At 34.1% G+C, this 24,479-nt stretch overlaps 1 protein-coding gene across 5 annotated transcripts in view; it reads left to right on the top strand.

Moving 5' to 3' along the window:
* The window catches only part of ATAD2B (ATPase family AAA domain containing 2B), a 132,535-nt gene that overhangs the window by 85,241 nt on the left and 22,815 nt on the right, over positions 1-24,479 (top strand). For 3 of the 5 annotated variants that reach the window (XM_043917274.1, XM_043917272.1, XM_043917270.1), the window contains 4 exons: positions 9,591-9,776; positions 17,278-17,413; positions 19,438-19,634; positions 23,427-23,586. In XM_043917274.1, coding sequence (XP_043773209.1) covers positions 9,591-9,776; positions 17,278-17,413; positions 19,438-19,634; positions 23,427-23,586 — 679 coding nt within the window. The remainder of the gene's footprint in view (positions 1-9,590; positions 9,777-17,277; positions 17,414-19,437; positions 19,635-23,426; positions 23,587-24,479) is intronic. The other 2 variants (XM_043917273.1, XM_043917271.1) reach the window with 1 other exon arrangement.

The following is a 24,479-nucleotide window of genomic DNA, read 5'->3' as shown; positions in this document are numbered from 1 at the left end:
AGACCCAGGAATCAAACTGGGATCTCCTGTGTTGCAGGTGGATTCTTTACCAACTGAGCTATTAGGGAAGCCCTCTGGGAAGTAAGTATGATATTAAAATAAAGATAGAGCTACATGGCTCTGTGTGGACAAAAAAAAAACATTGCCAATGATATGATTGTAGTATTAACTAAAAAACTATTAGGGCCAATAAGAGAATTCTGTAAGGTGGATAATTTCAAAGTTAATGTTGAACTGCATGGGTTCACTTATAGACAGATATTCTTCAACAGTAACTACAAAACGACAAGGTCTGTGGTTGGTTGAATCTGTGGATGTGGAGAAACTGCAAATCCAGAGGGCCTGACTGTAAATTATACACAGATTAACCCCTGTCCAACTGCATAATAAAATATTATTTAAAATATTAATAGCAACTAATTTTACCTAGGAGTTAACAATTAATTTGTATGGCCTAAAAGAAGAAAGCTAAAAAGTCACTTGAGGACAGCTGTATAAGTGAAAAGGCATACCTCGTTTTTATTTACTGTAATTCAAAGTGTAGACTCAAATCATATTGCACAGATTAAAATCTCAGCATATTTGTATTTTTGTGGCCTTAGACAAGTTGCTTAACTTGTGAGCCTCAATTTTCTCATCTATGAAACAAAGATAATGGTACCACATAAGGTTATTTTGATTATTGAAACAAGCTCATCCATTAGTCTTGGCATACAGTACCCAACAATGACAGGTATCATCATGTTTATCTCTACTGCTACATACAGCTAATGACTGGTAATACTCAATGTTGGAGAACCATGAGTTCTTTTCTAAATTAATGTATAAATTAAGTTCAATCTCAATAATAATCCCCCCCCCCCAATTTAAGAGGTGACATTAAAAAAAAAGGCTTTTTTTTTTCTCTAGAAAATAAATATGAGCATAGCAAGAAGAATTCTAAAGGAGAAAGTGTAATGAGATATCCCTACCAGATGTTTACAGATGTAGTACAACTGTGGTAATAAAGTACTTGTACCTATGCAGGAGCAGACTGACAAACAATAGAACAACAGTGAGCAATCATGCTTAGGCCTGTGTAGAAACAGAGTTTAGTGTCTGATGATGTTAAGTATATGATGATGATGACATTTGATTTCTTAGAATATGTGTGGACTTAGTCTCTCAGTCATGTCTGACTCTTGCGACCCCATAGACTTATAACCTGCCAGGCTCCTCTGTCCGTGAGATTGTCCGGGCAAGAACACTGGAGTGGGTTGCCATTTCCTTCTCCAGGGTATCTTCCCCAGACAGGAATCAAACCCAGGTCTCTTGCATTGCAGGCAGACTCTACTGACTGAGTTACAAGGGAAGCTCTGTATCTTAGAATAGATGGATTATTTAATAGTTTTAGAAAACTGGCTGGCTCTATGAAGGAAAAAGAAAAACTGGATTTTCTGCCCAAAATTTAGGCCCAGTAAATTCTAGATTGTTAGTGGAACTATTAAAGTGTTAGAATAATTCACAAGGTCACTATATTATCTTGGATATGGGAAAGTAATTTCAAAGCCAAGAAAAATAACAAAATTGACTTTGTAAAGTTTTAAAATTACTCATGACAAAAAACTTTTCTTTAAATAAAATTAATAGATATAACCTGGTAAAGATTTGTATTTGCAACACCTGTCAAGGACAAGTTTCCTAGCTATACAAAAATATATTAAAATCAGGAAGAAGAAAGGATAACAACCTAATAAGAATTGGGAAAATAGGAGCAAACCATGTATAGGGAGAAAAAAGTGGCAAATGCAACCAATAAAATTTTGAAAAGATTCTTTGCCTTACCTATAAGTGGAAAAAAAGCACATTAAAGCAGAAAGATGCTATTTTAAACAACTATCATACTTGTGAAAATGAAAAGCTTGATAAACCTAATATTGGATATGTAAGCACTCATACTTGGTGAGTGGAAATGTAAATTTATTATTTGACCCAAGAAATTGACATTAAGAAACATTTCCTAAAGATACATTAGCTGTAAGTATTCACTCTTGAATGTACAGGGATATTAATCAAAGCATTGTGTAGAATTAGCAAATAATAAGACAAAAAGAAGCAAACTAAATGTCCTTTTTATGGTGGACTGGCTAAAGTATAGTAACAGGAATACTAAGAAGTCTTTAACAAGAGTGAGGTAAAAGATTTACATAGGCTGATGTGGAAAGATGGAGATATTAGTGGTCTCCTTATTGTTAGATATTATAAGTCAATCTAAGTATGATCTTCTTTGTGTTTAAAAAAACTTTAAAAATATATGTCCATGTTTATATATAAGTAGAAATTTCATCCAAGAATTACCCTACCCCCCAAAAAAAAACCTGTTAAATAATTGTTGTTTTGGTTTAGGGGAAGGAATTTGGAGGATTAGGGGAATGAGTAAACTTTGTCATTTTGGTTTACACTCTGCTATATGGTTTAGAATTTTTTTTTTTCTTTTTACATGTGTATTTGAAAGTTTCAGGCAAACTGAAAGGTAAAAATCACTTTGAAGATAGAACATTTTCTAAGTGAAGAGGGTATTCTCTGTCTAGTTAGTTGTTCCTTATGGCTAATGTGTGTGTATATTCACAGTCATAATACTGGCTTCATGTTAGGTAAGGAAATACTTAGGAATCATAGTAAACTGTATGTTGATCTTACGGGATCCTCGGGGTTTCTTTTTCTTTTCTGAATCCTGCTTGGCATCATCGGGCTAAATTTGAATTCTAACTGCATGTTCTTTGGTCTCTTTCACATATCTTGGCTTTTGATACTTTTTTTTTTTTCATGTTGGTGAGGAGGGTGGAGAGAAGTGTCACTCAGTAGTGGAAAACAACAAAACCCACTGTCTACTATTTGGGTTGTGTTCCATTGCATCTAGTGGGTCAAGACAACTCATCTTCTCTGCTTTCACCTATGAGCTTTTGGGTTGGAAGTACAGCCTCTTCTTGAGTGACCAACACATGGATGTCTAATCTGCCCAGACACTGGTTCAATTTTATAGTCCTGGTAGCTGAAGCTCAGACTTTCTCTGAATACCGACCAGAGACCACATAAACTGTCCCAGTTAATCCCTGACTTTGAATTTTAAGTGCATATTTTATTTATGATAATAAAATATACTACTGTCTTTTCCAGAAAGCTCTTCAAAAATAGACTATTATATAATGAAACTGAGGAATTTTTTTCTTAATTTGAGATATGAAGAGATTGGCAAGCCTGCGTTTAAGTAGGTAAAAAAGCCTTATGGAGAAAGAGTGTCTGAATGACAAAATACTGAGGAAAGAGAAACAGAAAAAAAACCCTTTCTCTATCCTTCTCTTACCTATATTCACTTTCTTTTCTTCCCTTTTGGTTTGCTTCTCTTGGTAGCTGGTCCTTCTGTAAACAAGATTATCTCTAAATAGATGTGGAATATAAAGGGTTTGATCTGCGGCAAGTTATTCTGTGATTTTCTTTACCTCTGCCTCTGAGATGGGTAATGCAAATTAAATTGGGTTGTTTAATAGTGCAACATGAATGTGACAGGTAGTTTTAAAGGAAAGAAGTCTTAAATCACCTTTAAAGGTTTGTATTTATGTGTGTTAAGATGGAAGGGGCGGAAGAGCCCTACTTCATATTTCTTTATGCCATGGGGATCATGTTTAGTTTTAGGCTTTTTCTTTAAAACATCCACACACAAGCCGACATATGGCAAAACTTTTTTTTTTTTTAATGCCTTGGCTATTGATTAATTTTATCGGTTGCATGAAAAGTGGTAGAGGAGTTAGTTTCTGCTGTAGGGATTTCTCATTGTTTCTTAAAGTTCAATGAGAATGAGAATTTCCTGGAGGTGCTTATTAAAATTTCTGATTCTCTGGCTCCACACCCAGAGATTCTGATTCATGAAATTTGAGATGAGCCCAGAAACCTACACTTTAAATGTGCATCCCAGTTGTTACTATTTTAAGTCTTCAGTAAATAAACACTTAGAAATATAGTTTTAGCTCAGGGGTTCCCAACCCCAGGGCCATAGCTGACTGGTACCAGTCTGTGGCCTGTTTGGAACTGGGCTACACAGCAGGAGGTGAGTGAAATTTGATCTGTGTTTACAGTTGCTCCCTATTGCTGGCATTACTGCCTAAGCTAAGCCTCTTGTCAGATCAGCAGCTGCATAGTAAATGTAATGCACTTGAATCATCTCAATATCTGTGCCCACCACCCGCCCCCCATGGAAAAATTGTGCCAAAAAATTCCCTGGTGCCAAAAGAAAGTTTGAAAAAGAGTTGGGGACTGCTGTTTTTGCTGCTGACTGGACAGTAGTTTGACATTTATAACTGAAACAATTACCAGAGTTCATAAAGTAGCTCTGTGTGTGAGCATGTCTGTATGTATTTTACTGAACATTTCATAGTCTTCCAAAGACTCTAAGGAGAATGGAAACTGATGTAGCCTGGAAGATTTGTGGTTGTCCCAGTCAGTTCACAAGTAATTATTGAGCCCCTACAACGAGGCCGGAGATGTTAGTATCTGCAGTAAAAGATTTACTGTGTTAGCACTCTCTAAAAAATAAAAATAGCAGCTCTAATGAGGTGGACAAACCTAGCGCTACAGAGTGAAGTAAATCAGGAAGAGAAAGACAAATATTGCATATTAATGTATACATATGAAATATAGAATGATGGTACTGATGAATCTATCTACAGGGAAGCAGTGGAGATATAGACATAGACAACAGACTTTTGGAAGCTGGGGGAGAAGGTGGGATGATTTGAGAGAGTAGCATTGAAACAGAGAGATTACCATATGTAAAATAGATAGCCAGTGGGAATTTGTGTATGACACAGGGAACTCAAAGCTGGTGCTCTGTGACAACCTACGCGGTGGAATGGGGAGGGAGGTGGGAGGGAGGTTTAAGAGGAAGGAAACATATGTACCTATGGCTGATTCATGTTGTTGATGTATGGCAGAAACCATCACAGTATAGTAAAGTAATTATCCTCCAATTAAAAATAAAATGTTTTAAAAATAGCAACAACTGTGAGTCCCTTTTACTGACATTTTCAGATGTTTTGTTTTTCCCCTCTTGTATTATTTCCATTGCTGATTTAGGAAAAAAGTGATCGATGATTGTGTTAATTGTTTTCATTACTATCGAGGTATAATTGAATCGATAAATTTACATATAACCTGTCAAAAGCTTTGGAGTTTGGGTATATTGTTATGAGTAATTTCACATGGTCAGTAAGGTTTTTTGGAGGGTAAAAATTTTAGTATTTATTTTTCCCCAGAAAGAAATTATATCTGGAAATTCTCAGGGAAAATCCATTTTGGTTACGTGGCATTAGGGAATTAATATACTTACCTATGTGTATACTTTGGATGTTGTTGTGTTTGTGAAAGAGGATTTCTGGGTTTCTCCATAACACTCTGTGTATGCTGGGGATACCCTTGTGTTTGTGTACATGGCTACACATCTGTGTTTTGCTATAGCACTTTTTTTTTTCTTGGAGTTGTAAACAAATTGAATTATCCTGGCCCAAATTGTGTCACATTTACTGAAATTATTGAAGTTTTTAGCAATGAAAATATCAGAAAAGGAACTTGGGTGTTTTAATTTTCAAGAAATGTTGATTTGTATTAAACTCATTGTTCAGAAACTCTAGTATAGCTGTGTTTCTTAACAGGCTGATTTTATATGCTTGTAAAGAATTTGGGCTTTTTATTTCTTGAATCCTAAATCTTCAAACCTCAGGCAGTGCCTTATTTTAACAGAGATGCTCAAAATGTAATAAGTGACACATATGGAATAAAGTTATCGATAATGGAGACATAGTATTATTTGAACTTTTTTTTTGATATCATGGTTTAAGGAATTAAACTTATTTAAATAGTACTTTTTAATTTTTATAAAAATTGAGAATAAATTAGCCCCCAAGATTTTTCTTTTACTTATGTCTTATAATTTTAGTACATTCATAATATTGTAAAGTGACCAAGACAAATTCTGGAAATTTATTGATGACACAAAGTTGTTTTTCTCATGTAGCCCCTTTTAGGAAAGTGAAAACTGTACTGGCTTGGAGCTTTCTGCTTCATGCACCTTTGCATTTATAATTAGTCTAGTTCTCAGGTTTTAAAGTGGCTTGTTATAGGCTGTATATTCTTAATTTTTTAAAGATACAGTTAATTTTCATGCACTGAATATTTTAATTTGGTATCTGGTGTACTGATTTGAAATTTAGTTTTTGAACTAAGTACTCAAATACAAGTGCAGTTTATATTGTTAGTGCTTCCTTCATAGGTACTTCTAATCTCAATGGCCCAATTTTTGCCTTTCATATCATCAATACTCGGAGAAAACAGTTTGTGTTTTTATTCAAATAAAGAAATTAAAAAAAAAGTTATATACAGGACTATGATGTCTGGGAGAGGAAGAGGCCAGAAGTTTATTGTTTAAAGAATCAAAATGAACATTCACATACACTGGTGTTCGTTCATTTATTTGTGCAAGAGTGCTGGTCATGTCAGAGGTATTTTGAAACGGTTGGTTCAGTAATTTGGCCTACTGTCTTTTTTTCTCTATAACAGTTTTTCTGTTTTCTACTACACCTTGCACATCCACCAATCCAAGACACCCTGTAGGTGAGTATTTTTCTAGTTATCAAATGGCATCACTTGTTCCCAAGACAGTTGCCGCTTCACTAAAACTAGGCTTTATTTTTCTCTATGAAATATTTAATTAATTGATTTCACAGAGTGTATCTTATTCCACGGGGCTTCCCTTGTGACTCAGTGGTAAAGAATCCGCCTGCCAATGCAGGACACCTGGTTTTGATCCCTGGGTCGGGAAGATCCCCTGGAGAAGGAAATGGCAACCTACTCCAGTATTGTTGCCTGGGAAATCCCATGGACAAAGGAGCCTGGAGGGCTTCAGTCCACAGGGTCACAAAAGAGTCAGACATGGCTTAGTGACTAAACAACCACCACAACTATCTTATTCTACAGCTTCTAAAATTACCTGCAAACTGCTGAAGAGCTGACTTTACGTTTAAACACACACACACACAATATGATTAAACTTTTTAATCAGTTTTTAAATACTATCCTCAGAGTCTATTCTTTTTGAAATTTCATTTCAAAAACAGGAGAATTAGGATAGGTTGACTATTTAAAGAAAATACAAAAGTTTATTTTAACATTCAGAGTTAAAATGGAATAAGGAGTTAAGGAAATTTGTTTTATTAGCATTTTAAAATTTTTCTGGAAATTAAGGATGTTTTTCCTTTAAAAGTTTGCATGTAATTAGATTAATTCTTGATTCATGTAATTATATATTCATGGACAAGAAAGTCTGAGCCTTTTTATTTTTTTATATTTATCTTAGACTTTTTTCCTGATTATTTTCCCCCTCTAGGTTTTCAAATATAATTTCAAAAAGTTCTAATAAAGATGCTTTCCTAAAGTCTTTGGAAATAAAAAGGGTAATGAAGTATCATTATCTTATTAATTTTGAGAGGTTTGGATGAGAAAAGGAAAGAAATAGAAATATCCCTCAACTCTTTTACAGTTGGTGATACTTATATATGTAGTTCAACCTTGCAGATATGTTTGAAACTCCTACATTACTGCAGTGTTTAACTTATGGTTCTGGAAAATTGTTTATTATCATTTAAACTGTTGCTTTGCCCATACTCTCGGGTCTTTGCTAGCAGGTAGATGTTCTCAGTCCATATATTAATAAAAAATCTAACCTACAAATACTAGAATTAGCAAGGCAAATTTCATATTTTAAAAAAGGCATGTTTTCTCATCTTTCCCTGGGCATGTGGTAACCTGCACGGCTAAATTAGGTAGGTAGTTTTGTGAGGTTTCTTAGTAAGCTGTAGAGTTTGTTAGTCTTTTTCATATAATCACCTTTTTCTTCCTGCTGGCTTTCCCTTGTTTTATCAGCAACAGCCATTGGTCACTGTCTTCTACATACCATGCCTGATTTGGGTGGCATGTAGTAAAATTAAAAACATTTTTTTGGAATCAAATACCTCTCTTGCCTTTGTGCTCCTGTGTGGTTCCTTCCTTTTGCCAACATTTATGCTTGTTTTTCTCTTGTGAATCTTCTACATGAACTTTGGAAAATAATAATCCTTGGATTTCAAGATCCAGGATAAGAGGGTGTGTGTTTGCAGAAAAGATCAAAATTTGAAGGTCCTGAAGGAGTTGTACTGTACAACAGTTCTGGATTGGTGGATATGCAAATGTTAAAAGAAGGGAAGGAACAAATATTACTTTTGATGTGAGTGATCATAACATCTACATTTCCAATTAGGGGGAATTTTTTATTTTAGCATCTTTCATCTGGCTTATTATTAAATTGGCAGTACATTTTATTTTACACAGGAGATTTAAAACTATATAAAATATAATATTTGAAAAATTCATGCAAGTGGTAGGCTTACTCATTAAAGAAAAATAATCCTTTTGAATCTTAGAAATGTTTTGATAATCATTTAAACTATTTGATTCTCATTTCTGTATCTTGCACATTACATAGGCTGATTGAAATGTGTTTAAGAGCAAATAGAGAATTTTAGAAGTAGAATTCTTATATTGAAGAGAGAGAGACAGGTTTATTTTTTTCTGGCTGCACCTCATGGCATGTGGATCTTAGTCCCCAACCAGGGATCAAACCTGTGCCCTGAATTTGAAGCATGAAATCTTAACCACTGGACAGCCAGGGAAGTCCCTGATAGTCAGATTTTTAACTTACTCTTACACTTGTTAAAGGTACTGAAGAGATGTCATATTAACCTGTAAGAATTTATTGATGGACTATTGAGTTGTTGTTGACTTTTATGGAAAACAGCAGTAGTTCTGTCTGGCAACTTATTAATTGCCAGCCTGGTCTTTATTTGCATGTGTTGACAGACTGTGACTGAAGCTATGGTTAAGACTCTTTTTAACACCTGGGGAAACTTTATTTTCTACTTTCTGAAGTGGGAGTGTCTCATAGTTTTTCGCTAATTTATTTATTGCTTTTTAGAGATTAAAGGTGTTTTGTGACTATTTTATAGAAGATTGAATTAAGGTAATGGGAGGTAAACAAGTGGTTCAGCTGAATAGTTCATTAATTTTAAGCTTTAGGGTGGCATATCTTGGTTAAAGTATTTAATCCATATGTTGAGTGATTTTAGGCAGTGTGCACGAACATGTAAACTATGTCTTCTTTTTCTTCTTTGTGCTTCCTGATAATCACTCTTACGTAGGTGACATATAGGTTGCATGCTTATCTCTTTATTTGCAGCATTATAGTGGTGTTTTACTTTATGTGATAGAGAGATGGAGCAATATGATACCTTTACACTACTAATACATACTGAGTAGGAAGAGTAACAAAAAATTCTCCTTTTCTTAGGTGGGATAAGGGTAGATAGAAGTTAAATGTATGGTTTGTGCATTATGTCTTGAACAACTTAAATATTGAGGCTGACAGTGATAGTAACAGGCCTGACACATTTAATGTATTGGGAAGTTACTGTGTAGACTTTAGAATAATTTCTATTTGAATTTTTAATGCCAGTTCTTTCCTTAATTAGATTTTTCGTGAAGCTCGAAGAACAGTACCTAGTATTGTTTACATGCCTCACATTGGTGATTGGTGGGAAGCTGTCAGTGAAACTGTGAGAGCAACTTTTCTGACTCTGCTACAAGATATACCGTCATTTTCACCCATATTTCTGTTGTCTACCTCTGAAACCATGTACAGTGAACTGCCTGAAGAGGTAAGAACTGACTAAATATTTATGTTTTCTTGTGGTTTTAAAATAGTTTTCCTTGTAATTTGACATATTTTAGTTACCATAAAATCAATACTGTCAAGGTTCGTGCCTTGGTTGTACCAAATATTAGCCATGTGACTTGTTAATTAACTTTTTAAGTTTCGGTTTGTTATTTTTGATATATATTTTGATATATTCCTCAGTGTTGTTATGAATTATGAGATAATTCATGCTTAGACTGGACTATGATGTATATAGTAACCACTAAGAACACCTTAGCTGTATCGTCATCAGTGCCATTATAATGATCCTTCTCCTTCTTACCGTCTGTTAGATTATTTGGTGGGATTTGACCTTTCCTCTCTTTCATTGGTAGCATCATGTTGTGCATATTTTTAAAACCTGATATTTTGCATTTGAATTCAAATCCAACTCAATAGTAAAGAATAAGGTAAAAATCACAGTTGTTTCAGGAAAAAATGAGATCAACTTGTGAATGAAATTGCTTTTTAAGAAGTTATTTTAACATTCTGAGCATACCAGGTTTTGAGATAATCTCTTTTAGAAGTGCTTAGAAATATTTTGCCCAAGCAACACAGTTCTTATAAAAGCTTTATATGTTTCAAATTTTATAGTCTGAATCTTGATTATATAAAATTTTATGATTCAGATTTTTTTACCAAGTTCTTTTGTTCTGTTTCAGCTCTTTTTATATATCTTGCTAAAGTGAATTTGTACAACTTACTGCTCTTGTAAGAAAAGTATATTAAATGTAGAATATTTCTCTTTTTTTTATTCAGAGTCTGATATTATTGAGACCATTAATCAGAATTTTTTTTTCTTTAATCACAGGGAGTGGTAAAGTTTAGTGGAAAGATGTGTGCAGTAATAGTCAGAAAAATACACTTGTTGGTGTGACATAATATATGTGAATTTATTTTGGAAACTACAGAGCTCCAAAATGTTTGGTATTATATTAGTATTATAAAGTAGGAATGCTTTTGAAATGATTTAGGAGAATGGACTGAACCTGGACATAACTGAACGTAGGAGCTGCATCTTAAAATTTGATCCTCTCAACTAGTTTTATTATTATAATTTTATAAAAATTAAAAAAAATTAGAATAATTAAGCATTCTAGGCAGAAGTGACCCTATATTGTTAAAAAATTTGTAAATAAAAGTATTACTAAACCTATCTTTGTGATACAGCAGTTTTAATTTTGCATATTCTTGTTTATTTGCATATGTGATTTTATTGTTAGTTTAGTTTTATAAAAGCTAACATTGCATCATATACATTTTCAGTGTTGCTATATTGTTATATTTTTTTTGTGAATTCCAATATCCTTGATTAATAGCTAAAATACTAGAAATTTACTAGCATTGAATCCTAAAATTTCAGCACCCACCCTCCCATCTTCTGTATTCTTCACCCTTATTATACCAAATAGTTACTAAAGGTATCAAGGATAGTCACTGTGGGACAGAGTGACACACTTATTAGTGGGGTGAAGATTATGGAGATTTTGTTAGATTACTGGTTAAAATATATATTTTATATTAATTTATATTAGAAAAGCCTCCTCTGCCCCAAGCCTTTCATTTTAATTTCAGCTTTGCATTAGTATATTGTTCTGTTTTGGTCACAAAGATAGTAGTGAATAATACTTAGTGCGTATTGATAAATATTTGGTTAATAAATAAAAAGCATAGAGAGTTGCCAACTGAGTGACTATGTGAGCAAGGTGCCAGATTGATGGAAGAAGAATTGAAGTACATGGTGGGTAGCAAAAAACTAAGTGATTCTAAAAGAAAGAAATGGCCAGTTACTATCGTTTATTTAAGAAAATTCAGTGGTAAATTAAAATAACAGTAAGATACAGATTAAAAAAGAAGGGTTTCATAAACTCTCTTTAGGACAGTTCATAGTAATAGATTTAAATAAAAAACATTCATTTAAGTTCAGCAATGCCATTTATAGATAAGTAGTTTTTCATAGATAAACAAAAAAGAACACAAACAACACAAAAAGTATCATAACCTTTCTTCATGGACAGAGGATTTAGGAACAAACACAAAGATACAGCACAGACAACACAAAAGATACAAGAGTATTTATCATAGCTTTTCTTCATAGATTGGAAACTAAATATTCTATAGTAGGGGATTGGTTAGGTCATAGTAGATTCCTTCCATGAAATACAGTGAGACCATTAAAAATATTGATGTAGAAAGCATTTAATGTCATGGAAAGATGCTTGACTATATTGCTAAAAATGATAGGCATTGTATCAGTATGTATGGCATTATCTGGGTTTATATAGAAATAATTATGTATTATATAGTCATATGTATAAATAAAACTATGTAGCTATTAATAATAGTAATTATCACTGGGTCTTCAGATTTTAGTTGTTTTTGTTATGTTTTCTAAATCTTCTGTAATAAATGCTACTTATTGTTCTCATCAGGAAATAAACTCATTCAGAGATGAAAAGAAAAGGTTCTCTACTCAATTTTTAAAAACAAAGCAAAACAAAAAAGAATTAGTCATCATGGGACTAATAGGGATACAAAAATGTTTTCTTTCTGTGGGACAAAGTGACAATTTCATCCTTTAGAGCCCTTTTAAAATTCTCTTGTAAATGTGTCTTTGTATCTTTCGCTCTTTTCTGAGTCCAGAGTTCAGTTCAGTCGCTCAGTCGTGTCCGACTCTTTGTGACCCCATGAACCGCAGCACACCAGGCCTCCCTGTCCATCACCAACTCCCTGAGTTTACCCAGACTCATGTCCATTGAATCGGTGGTGCCATCCAACCGTCTCATCCTCTGTTGTGCCCTTCTCCTCCTGTGCTCAATCTTTCCCAGCATCAGGGTCTTTTCAAATGAATCAACTCTTCGCATCAGGTGGCCAAAGTATTGGAGTTTCAGCTTCAACATCAGTCCTTCCAATGAACACCCAGGACTTATCTCCTTTAGGGTGGACTGGTTGGATCTCCTTGCAGTCCAAGGGACTCTGAAGGGTCTTCTCCAACACCACAGTTCAAAAGGATCAATTCTTCTGTGCTCAACTTTCTTTGTAGTCCAACTCTCACATCCATACATGACTACTGGAAAAACCATAGCCTTGACTAGACGGACTTTATTTTTCATTCTATCTTAAATATTGTATGTGAATGTGTTTCATAGTAGAAATAGTAATATTAGTAGAATAATATGTTTAAGTAAATATGCATGTACCGGAGGGAATATTTTCAAAATTTTTTTACTGATGAGGCATTTCATTACCCCCCAAAATTGGAAATAATTGTTCTAGATGGACTGTTATCAAATTGTGATCCATGGACCCCTGTGAGCCCCATAAGACTTTCAGAGATTTGTCACATTCCTCTTTTTTTTCCCCAAGCTGTGTATCTTATATTATTTTGTTTATTTTGGCTGTGCTAAGCCTTTGTTGCTGCGCTGGGTTTTTCCTAGTTGCAGGGAGTGAGGGTACTCTTGATGGGAAGCATGGGCTCTCAGCACGATGGACTTCGGTCGCTGTGGCACATGCGTCAGTGGTTGTGGTTCCTGGGCTCCGAAGCACAGTCGCAGTGGTTATGGTGTGCGGGCTTAGTTGCTTCGCATCATGTGAGATCTTCCCAAACCAGGGGTGGAACCCATGTCTCCTGAATTGGCAGGTGGATTCTCTATGACTGAGCCACCTGGGAAGCCCTGTATCTTCTTGAATATGGGTTTTCTTAATGTATACCAATCGCAACAACATTATTGTAGCAGATTGAATGCAGAAGCAGAAAATGAGAATCCAGTTGTCTTTCATTAAGCCACACATTAAAGAGATTTGAAGAAAAGTAAAATAGTGTCACTCTTCTCAATTTTATTTTACATATATAATATTTTATATTTTGAAAAAATATGTCTTTCAAAAGAGTGTTTTGTTGTTCAGTCACTAAATCATGTCCGACTTTGCAAACCTATGGACCACAGCACATCAGGCTTCCCTGTCCTCCACTATATCCTGGAGTTTGCTAAAGTTCACGTCCATTGAGTCAATAATGATATTCAACAGAATATGTGTTTTTAAGTTTATCTTATTGAAGTATCGTTGATTTAGTGTTAATTTCTACTGTGTAGCAAAGTGATTCAGTTTTACATACATTCATATTCTCTTCTATTATTCATTTTATATGTAATAGTTTGTATCTGTTAGTCCTAAACTCCCAATATAACCCTCCCCCTTGGCAACCACAAGTCTGTTCTCTAGGTCTGGGATTCTGTTTCTGTTTCATAAATAAGTTCATCAGCAGAATATATTTTAGTGTTGACATGTATTAGGTTTTAAATGAATATATTATTTGGAGGGTTCTTAGTTTTAATTTTTAGTACATAGATATTGGCCAATATAACCCAGATAAACAAAAGCTCTTTTGGGTTCTGGAGTAATTTTTAAGAGTTTAATGAAGTGTGGAGACCAAAACATTTGAGTCTCTAACCGCTACCACAAGCTCTTTGGGAGGAGGGGACTGTCTTACAGTCCTTCACTTCCTGATACACTGGAATTGCTTAGTAAATGTTTGTTACATGGAAAAAGAATTTGACCACTAAATTACCACAAGGGCTTTATATAAGTCCTGCCTAACCTCATTCCTTTTTTTTTTTTTTTTTGCAAAATTCTAGTGTAAGTAATATACTTCTGTGGACCTTGAAGATTTTTTCTGAGAACAGCTGGAGAATTTCAGTTGAGATATATGAGAATTACAAATTATTTCTATTTAGGAGAATTAGGAAAAAAGAGTCCAAGGTTGAACAAAGAAAAGAAAAGAGATTTTTAAACAAGGAAGCAGATAGAAGTAGCTGGCAGTTCTTAAAATGTTATGATATGACTCAGCATTTTCACTCCTAGGTAACTACTCCAGAGAAATATAAACATACATTCACCCAGAGACTTGTACACCAGTGTTCCTACTAGAATTATTCTTCATAGTGGAAATAACCCAAGTATTCACTAATTGGTGATTAGTGAAGCAAAATGTCATATATACAGAGTGAAATATTATTCAGCAGTAAGTATAGTAAACTGCTGATACATTGTCCAGCATGAGTGAACCTCAATACATTATTCTAAAAGTGAGAGAAGCTAGGCACAGAAGACTACCAGTTCTATGATAGGCGATTTCCAGAAGAAATGAAATCTCTAGATGCAGAAACCAAACCAGTGGTTGTCAGCTTGGAGTGAAGTAAGGATAGACTTTAGATGGGTACATGGGAACTTTTTAGAGGTAATAGAAATATTTTTTTAGTAAAACTGACTGGGATGGTTGCACAGCTGAATTAATTTACTAACAATTATGGAACTTAAAGTTTCAGAGGGAAAGTAGAAGGTATGTCTAAGTTTATCTGGGAAAGTCAGAGAAAGCTTCACCCAAAAATCATTGGCTTGAGTGGAGAGTTAAAAAAAAGTTTAGGAAAGAGTAAATAGCATATATAAAAACCATTGTGAACCAGTGTGAAAGAGAACATGATTCTTTCAGGAAGTTAATATGAGTTTCGTCTTGTTGCAGCATGAAGTTTGAGTCTGGGAACATCTGAGTTCTGATCTGAGTTCTCATCTGAGTCTGAGTTAGGAGTGAATTTAAAGAAAAACAGGCTGTTGATAGTAATCAGACAGGCAAATCAGGGGGATTATTGTAGACTTGCTTTTGGTTTGCTTTTATATTCACAAAGTTCAACACAATGTTGAAAAATGATCAGAAGGAAGAGTATTTAAAACTGAAATTAAATGTTTTGCTTTGAACAAAACACTTGAACAAAATCTTGTTACTTCCAGGGTATTGAGTTCTGTTTATTTTTAAGGAACCAGTTAACATTAGCATTTTCTGCTATGTCTTCTCTGTATATTTGCTATATGTTCACCTTTGCCCCTTGTAGGGTCTCCTCTGTTTCACTAGCTCTGTTATAACACTTCTGGCATGGTATCATAGTACTTTCTTGTGAGACTTGAGACTTGACAGCAAGAAGTAAGCCTCTTTTCTTCAGGTTTGTAACTACAGTGTCTGGCATGATATTTGGCACATAATGGATGTGTTTGCCAGAACTTTCAAGAAAAGTCTTGCATAGCATAGATTGAAGGGTTTAAAGGATTTTTACATGAAGGTAGTCTTCAAAGAAAATATTGGATGGGCACAAGGTAAAATTTTATATTAATTCTTAAAGGATTTGGCTTCGAGTTGAGGTAATTTCCCATCCAAATGCTGAATTCTGATGGCTGTTTTTCATTAATTATCTCTTCTCTGTCTTAGAATTTTAGAGTTAGAAATGGCCTTTACAGCTTATATAATCTAGTCTTCTCTATTTATTCATGTTATGACCTCAGGCCAGTCACATAAACCTTTCCAAGCCTAAGTTTTTTCATCTGTAAAATGAGGGACTTCCATGTACCTCCTTGTTACAAAGATAGGTTAAAATAATTTTTAAGAATTTCTACAATTCGTAGTGACAAACTGAATGGACTATCCAAAGTTTATAAGAAATATATGCCTGAATTTGGGCTAGAATCTGATGTCTTAAATTTTAATCCAGTATTTCCGTACTGTCATGTTTGGGACTTCTTTCTGTATTAGTGATCTTTTTCCTTGTTTTATTTGCAGTTTCCAATTTGATGCGGGCTGGGAAACAAAACCACAAGCTTTACTCATTCAGTACATGCTTATTAAGCATTGCTAGGTACCAGGTATAGTGGTAGGTATAGGAAAATAGATGAATTCTGTTCTTAGGAAGTTTGGTGTCTAGAAGTAGAAAATAGACCTTCTTAAAAAAATCAGATAAAGTGTATAGACAAATGTGAATGATGTAAAGAGGATTTAAACAGCATGTTTTAGAAGGGGGACATCTGGGGTCAAAGTCTTTATAGAGTAGGTGAACAAAGGAGAGATGGCAGTCACTAACTGGAAGGAATTGGGATATGAGTATGGCAGGCTTAATTTTGCTTGGGAGTTTTGCATGGAAGGTGATGTCACTGTGGAGCATCCTTTGATGAGATTGAAGGTATAGTTTATCTGCTGTGAAACCAGGATTCCAGAGGATCCAGTGGGATAGACTCAGGAGAGGAAGTCAGTGGATAGGAAGCACACAAAAACATCTCAAGAGAAGGCCATGCTGTTCATATCCTCTTCGCTCTCTATTGTGTTGACAGGTTGTCGATAATTACTTTTCAGCTCATGTAACAGCTTTTTGAGATTGTCCCCATCTGACTATTGTAATCAACTATCCTTTTTTATATCATAATTTATTAATGAATTGAACTGGATCATTATTTCATTCTTGTTTATTCCATGAGGTTGAACCTCTCAACAGCATAGCCTGAGACTACTTTAATCCTGCATGAATATTCAGTGAACATTGAAAATGGTACCGGAGTTGAAGAAATTATAATTTGGTATAATATATAAGCTTTTAATTCTCTTAATATTTAATGTCTTTGTGTGTGTGTGTGTATGTGTGTAGGTTAAATGTATCTTTAGAATACAGTACGAAGAGGTCTTGTATATTCAAAGGCCTATTGAAGAGGACAGAAGAAAATTTTTCCAAGAACTGATTCTCAATCAGGCCTCAATGGCTCCACCACGAAGGAAACACACTGGTAAAGTTCCTAAAGCCTTTAGGAAAATGCGGGGCGGGGGGGAGTTGGAGTTAAGAAATATCCTTTCTTGGAGTCATTAAAACAAAACAGTTTTTTGTGGAAGACAGTTTTTCAGGTTTTGTTTAACTTTAGATGGACACATGGAAGTGGCCATTGTGTTTAACTGACTTGAGATTGGGAAGTACAGCCTCATCCTTAAAGCTTTTCTAATGGATGACTGTTAATGAAGTAGTCTCCTTATCACTTCAATCCAGATGCTCTAGTAGATTTATCAGACTCAAAAAGTCATAGAAAAAGTCTTTAGTTCTGCTCTGTTTTAGTCATTTTTAGTACTAAGGGCTTGAACTAGCAGGTTGTGAACAACAGGTGTTGTGTTGATTGCTTTCTGGGTCAGGGTTGTTTCGTTGGGCCTGATTAGAACAACTGCCTTTTCTGGTTTATTTTATTTATTAATTGATTTTTAAAATATTGATTGAGCACCTATTTTGTTAAATATATTATGCTAGGCACTTGGAAGTCTATCATGGCTCTCTTTAAGCATTAGAGTTTTCTTGGCCTTAAGAGGGGCCTCAAAATTATTCAGTCCTCTGACTTAAGAAAGGGCTACATTCTAAGTTCTTCAGTAGTTTCTTTTCCTAATCTTAAAGGTGGTAAAAGATAAGATCCTCTTGATTAATCTGTCTTTCAGTGTCTTTGAAAAAATAGTAGTACTGTTTATTAGAAGAAATTTAAGTCTCTTATCTTTTGTTCTATTTTTTTGTGTTTCTCGTGGCTGTTCTTAAGGGATATTTAAATACATTTCCCATTTCTGCCAACTCCTTACTGTTTCATACTTCTTTGTTTTTCGTTGGTTATGTTATTAAATACTTCTTTGTTTTTCAGTGGTTATATTATCCAATACTTTAATAAATCTATGGCCCTTTAGTGGCTCCTTTTCACATTTTTCTCAGTGTTTATAAGATGGATATCTATCAAATTAATATAGCTGTGGGGTTTTCCCCCCAGAAACCTTGGGAAATTCAACATGGAAGTTATACCTTCTGTTTATTGGTTGTTGCCTTCTGCTAATCTAAATAACAGCATTTAAAATATTTTATTATTAAAGTGATTCATTTTAATAAAGTATCTTGCATGTTCCTAGATATATTAAAGTCCTGTAGATCTGAATTTTCTATGTTAAGGATTAACATTATTATTATTTTTTTTTGAGTTGCTCCTCCTGTTGACTTTCATTTTTCATCTTAGGGGCTATTTAGAAATCAGCAAGAATACTTAGAATTTTAATCCTGAGCTTCAGTGTGATACCAGCAAAATCTTTTAAGGAATTAGAGAGCATTATGATTAGGCAAGTTAATACTTTACCTTCTAAGAAGATGTTTTGTTTGTTTTACAGTATATAGTGAACACCATAGATTTTATATATAAAACTTAAGACTGGGTTTTCCATCTTCTCTATGTCTTTGGGATTTTTTTTTAGTTACTGCTTTGCCCCCCATGCCCTGCAAGTGCCATTTACTATCCTGACTGTGTTGTATTAAGAATATGAGAGTAGGAGACTTGTGTAAAATCAGAAGTGTTTGGGAATGGGAGGGATCAAAGGATTATTACTTGCCTGTTTACTTTCATGCACATAAAGCAACCTTGTTTTGAGAAACAATCTTTATTAAAGTTGACTTCAGCAAACCATATACAAGTACTTCACCTGAAGATATTTATGTTGATTTGAAATATTTCTCTTAAAGTTGTATGTAAATAATATCTCAAGATCAAATTATTCAAAATTATATCCTGTGCCCTTTCAAGAAGTCCTGTTGTAAGTTATTTTACAAATAATTCCCTTATGTACTTTTGTTCCCATTTAAATCTTTACCTGCTGGACTTGCATGGTTCACGTATGTTTGGAATTCTCTTCTTAAAAAAAAAAAAAAAAAAAAGAACATTTCAAGGGAGTGCCAGAAAAATAATTGAGGTAGGTCATGGACCTGCCATGTTGGAATCCTAACATTTTCTTCTACTTTCTTTAGGTCTTTGTGCAATGGAGGTACTTCCACTTGCATTACCTTCTCCACCTCGTCAGTTATCAGAATCAGAGAAAATTCGGATGGAGGACCAAGAGGAAAATACTTTAAGAGAGTTGCGATTATTTCTCAGGGATGTAACCAAGAGGCTGGCGACAGATAAACGCTTTAACATCTTCAGCAAACCGGTGGATATTGAAGAGGTCTTGTTTCAGTAGTGTGCAAACAATGAAGTTGAACTGGCTAAAAGAAAAAAATATTGACATCTTTTTTTGGAAGGAAAAAAAGCAAAGGCATGGATGAATATTACCCCTAGCCTGTAAAATTTTAATCCATGTGATAACTACCAGTGTCATCAGCAAACATCTGGTGACTTTGGGTGAAATTAGTGGCAGTTTGTATATGTCCTCTTAAATAGTACTGATCTTTGAGATCTCTTATTCTTCAATTTAAGAAGAGGATTAAAAGTTACTTTAGTGAATTGTCCATACTAGACTATTTTTATTCCAGGATAAACCCTGCTTTTCAAAAAAATATTGGTATTAATCAGTTAATACCAGTTTCCCAAATTGTGTGTATATCTTACTGAAAGAGGTAGCTAAGAAACCTGAAATTTGTCTTTAATTATTTGGGAAATGCCTCTGACTAAGATGCTATATGAAGTTAACCACAGCCTATTATTTTTCTCTCTAAGAAATTTCTCTGCTCCCAGTGGAAAATTTCTCACTTTCTATGTGTATTGTTTTGTGTCCTTGTGGGAGCATGGTCTGTGATGATGAGAAAAGAAATTTTCCATTTGGAATCTACTATAATACTGTAGAATACATTTTGTTTTATTTTGTTTTATCCTGGGATAATGTAGTGTGTGGATGAACACGATGCAATCTTTACTAGCCTTCTTCTTATAGTTCAGACTCCATGTTTGAACAACTTTGGTGTTTTTGTTTTTAATTTTTTATTCTTTTTTTAAATTTGAATTATGAAGTGGTTCAGAGTTTAATGTTGTGTCCTTGTTGTGAAATCTGTACTCTTGGATCTGAGCAGATTCCTTTGGAACCATTACCTCTTCTATGCCTGGGAGCTAGTGTTATATTTTTTCCTCTTGGAAAGCCTGAATATATCTATTCTCCCACATCTCCCTTTTGGGAATAAGGGGACTGTATAATTTTATTTGCATATTTATCTACAACATATAGTTTTTGCTATTTGATCCTTTTAGCACCACCACAGAGGTCATTATTATGTTTGCAGTTGAAGAAACTGAGGCTCATTGTTAAGTGACATACCAAGAAAAATGTTTCTTAAAATTTGAAGCCCATGTTCTTTATATCACAGCTATCTTCCATCTTTTTCTGCTGGAATGACAAGGCTTGCCTATTTGCTTTTACAATTAATACATACAATTCTATATTTGTGAAACATATATTTTAATCTCATGGTATTTTCAGAAAATCTTAAAACTATAAGCCACCTTTAAAGGTTGTTAAAAATGTTTATTTCAAATTGGTTTTGGGAACGCTGACACTTAATTGGTAAAGACTTGCCCCCAAATCAGTCTCCCAGGCTGAGAATGAACCAGCTTGGTCTTTGCCCAGGAAAACATTTTCTGTCCAACCAGACCAGATTGTCAGATTTCAGATGCCATTTGTCATAGAATAAAAGTTATATAAATGGTGTTAAGGTAGTAGAAGGGGATAGAAAATGTTAGTCAGTTAAAACTTTCATTTTAGAGTTACGTTTTCTGTTTTTCCTCTTTTTTCCTCCTCAGTTTCCTTACTTCTTTGTTTGCTTTTAAGGCTGAAAACATAGGAGTCTCTGCGAAGGATAGAGAGGGGAAACTAAAATAATAACATTTAGATAACCTAAAACATAAAAGCTTATATGAATTTGAAATGTCTAAAAACATTGAATTCCAAAGCAAATTGCAGAGAAAAAAATGTTTAGAAAATAAGCAGTGAATTTAAAGTTAAACATAGGTGCTGAAATGTTATGGTCTTTAGTAATATAAATTTTTATAGTGCAAAGGTTTATAAAATGTTTTCCACATGTACACAATATATATCAAGTGTCAGAGCCAAGAATCCAGCTAATACCTTCTGAACTATTGCTTATTGGGTAAAGCTCCACTACTCCCCTGTAAGGAGACTAGCTGGCTTTTTAGCTCCTAGAGTATGAAAAATAAATTAAAACATGCACACATACCTACCTAAAATTTTAAAAACATAAGTAATATGTATATATATATGCTTATGTTATTCTATAGGCATATAGGTGTATTTATACATGGAAATACATATTATATATGCAAATTTAAAAGGCATCTGTGCTATCTACAGTGAAGAAAACTAGCCTTTAATTTCATAGAGCAGAAATTAGCATATTCCCAGAATTCGGTCCTGGACTGATTAAACATTTCTAAGACTGTGTTTATGTCAGAATTAATTACTTGATTTGAGATTTGCGTTGGGGAAGACAGACCAGGCACACACACCTGGGAGATGTTGTAGGTTCAATTCTAGACCATGGCAGTAAAGTGCATATTGCAATAAAGTGAAGTTATATGAATCCTTTGGTTTCCCAGCATATATAAAAGTTGTGTTTACACTATGTAATGGCATTGAAGTGAAGTGACGTGAAAGTCACTCAGTCGTGTCTGACTCTTGGCGATTCCATGGAATTCTCCAGGCCAGAATGCTAGAGTGGGTACCCTTTCCCTTCTCCAGGGGATCTTGAAGTGAAGTTGCTCAGTTGTGCCCGACTCTTTGTGGTTCCATGGAATTCTCCAGGCCAGAATACTGGAGTGGGTAGCCTTTCCCTTCTCTAGGGCATCTTCCCAACCCAGGGATCCAACCCAGGTCTCCCACATTGCAGGCAGATTCTTTACCAGCTAAGCCACAAGGGAAGCCCCAGAATACTGGAGTGGGCAGCCTGTCTCTTCTCCAGCCTATCCCTTCTCCAGCCTATCCGACCCAGGAATCGAACCAGGGTCTCTTGTCTTGCAGGCGGATTCTTTATCAACTGAGCTATCAGGGAAGCCCTAGTAATGGCTTTATGTCTACCAAAAAAAAAAAAAAAAAAAATCAATGCACATACCTTAATTAAAAAGTGCTTCAAAAAAAATGCTTCATTGCTAAAAAATGCTAACCATCATCTGACAATGCAGGGTTGCCACAAACCTTCAGTTTTAAAAAAATGGAGTATCTGCAAAGCGCAATAAAAGGAAGTGCAATGAAACAAGGTATGCCTGTAGATATATAGGTGGAAGAGCTGTTTAATTGGTCAAGTGATATAAAACATAAAATTTAGTGGACAGTCATGACTAATATCTCTATTTTGGGTTATCTCCCAGAAAAATCACACAGAGCAAAATTTAGTTTTTGCTTGTAAATTTGCTTATACTTAGGGACAAGGCCAGCAAATCTTCTGTTAGTCATGGAAGCAATACCTACTTTTGTTATATAATTGACTCAAAATGTTTGTAATGACTCCAAAGGAGTAGAAAACTCTTTCCATGAAATGATTCACCTTGGAAAACTGAAAAAGAAAAAATGTTTTTGTTTAAAGATTTTAAAGAGATCTACCCAAGAACTTCTCTAATAATATGAAAAAAAAATCTGTTTCTTTTTATTTGCCTTTAAAATTTTTTTGCTTAGGTAACATTTATTGATGCTTATTGGGTACTTTTACCCATACATTTTCTTCTCAGGTATATCCAAAGGATTTTAAAAAAAGCTGACACAGTTGGTTTCATATTTCGAGATGAGAAACTCTTCAGAGTTCATTAAATATGACTTGAAACTGAAGCTTTTCATGGAAAGTATGACATAGTATCTTTAGTGGCATAAATTGCTCTATAATTTTATCCTTATGTGTAATTATTTCCTAGATATCTAGATTTAGTTTTAAAATAACTTTGATTTTTGTTTTGTGTTTTTATGAGTAGATTATATGAAATATCAGAAGTAATTTTCATTAAAATACCATGTTTGTTTCAGGTTTCAGATTATCTTGAAGTAATCAAGGAACCAATGGACTTATCAACAGTAATAACTAAAATTGATAAGCATAATTACCTGACTGCTAAGGATTTCCTAAAAGATATTGACCTCATCTGTAGCAATGCTTTGGAGTACAACCCAGATAAGGATCCAGGAGGTAAGAATGCACTGGGCAAGGATGACTTTGGTGATCAAAGAGAAGATAGTTTAAAATATAAATAAAACCTTCCCATATTTCAGATAGAAAAGTTGGTCTTAATGACATATTAGAAATTTCTTGTTGAAGAACTAAGTATATGCTTAAATATTAAATTTAATTATTAAATTCATTTGTTAAATTACTAAAAAATATATTTAAATTAGAGGATTTTATTATTCTTTAAAATAATTTTTATCAAAGTATAGTTGATTTACAGTGTTGTGTTTAATTTCTGTTGTACAGCAAAATGACTCAGTTGTATATGCATATATTCTTCTTCATATCATTTTTCATTATGGTTTACCACAGGATATTGAGTATAGTTCCCTATGTTGTACAGTAGGACCTTATTTTTTATCCACCCTGTATATGATAGTTTATATTTGCTAATTCATTTATTAAATTATTAGATGGTATACTTAAATTCAAGGATTTCATTATTATGTTCAAGATTTAGTTTCTTGAGTTGCTTTTCACTTTTTATACTTAGATTCTAATTTTTTTCAGGTAAGATGGAAAACTGAATAATTGAGAATTTAAGATTGATTTGTTTAGTCACCATTATCAGTGCAGATAAACACTGGGCATTTCGGATTTCTGGAAACTTCATATAGTTAAGTTTACTTATCAAAAGACCCCTTTGGGTAGATGGACATTATCTGTTCTATAGACTGTACATATGTTTACATATGTAAATAAACATCTTATGAATGTTTTCGTAACATCTTATGGAAAACCTAAATGAACTTTTTGGCCAACCTAATATAATTTATTATTTTACTCCTAATCCCACCCTGTACTCAAATCTGTAGTCTCAGTTCTGTTAATGCCTTCCAGGGGAGACCTCCAGG

The sequence above is a fragment of the Cervus elaphus genome, chromosome 11 (genome assembly GCF_910594005.1).
Source record: "Cervus elaphus chromosome 11, mCerEla1.1, whole genome shotgun sequence".
Taxonomy (NCBI): Eukaryota; Metazoa; Chordata; class Mammalia; order Artiodactyla; family Cervidae; genus Cervus; species Cervus elaphus.
This window is presented reverse-complemented; position numbering and strand designations above follow the sequence as displayed.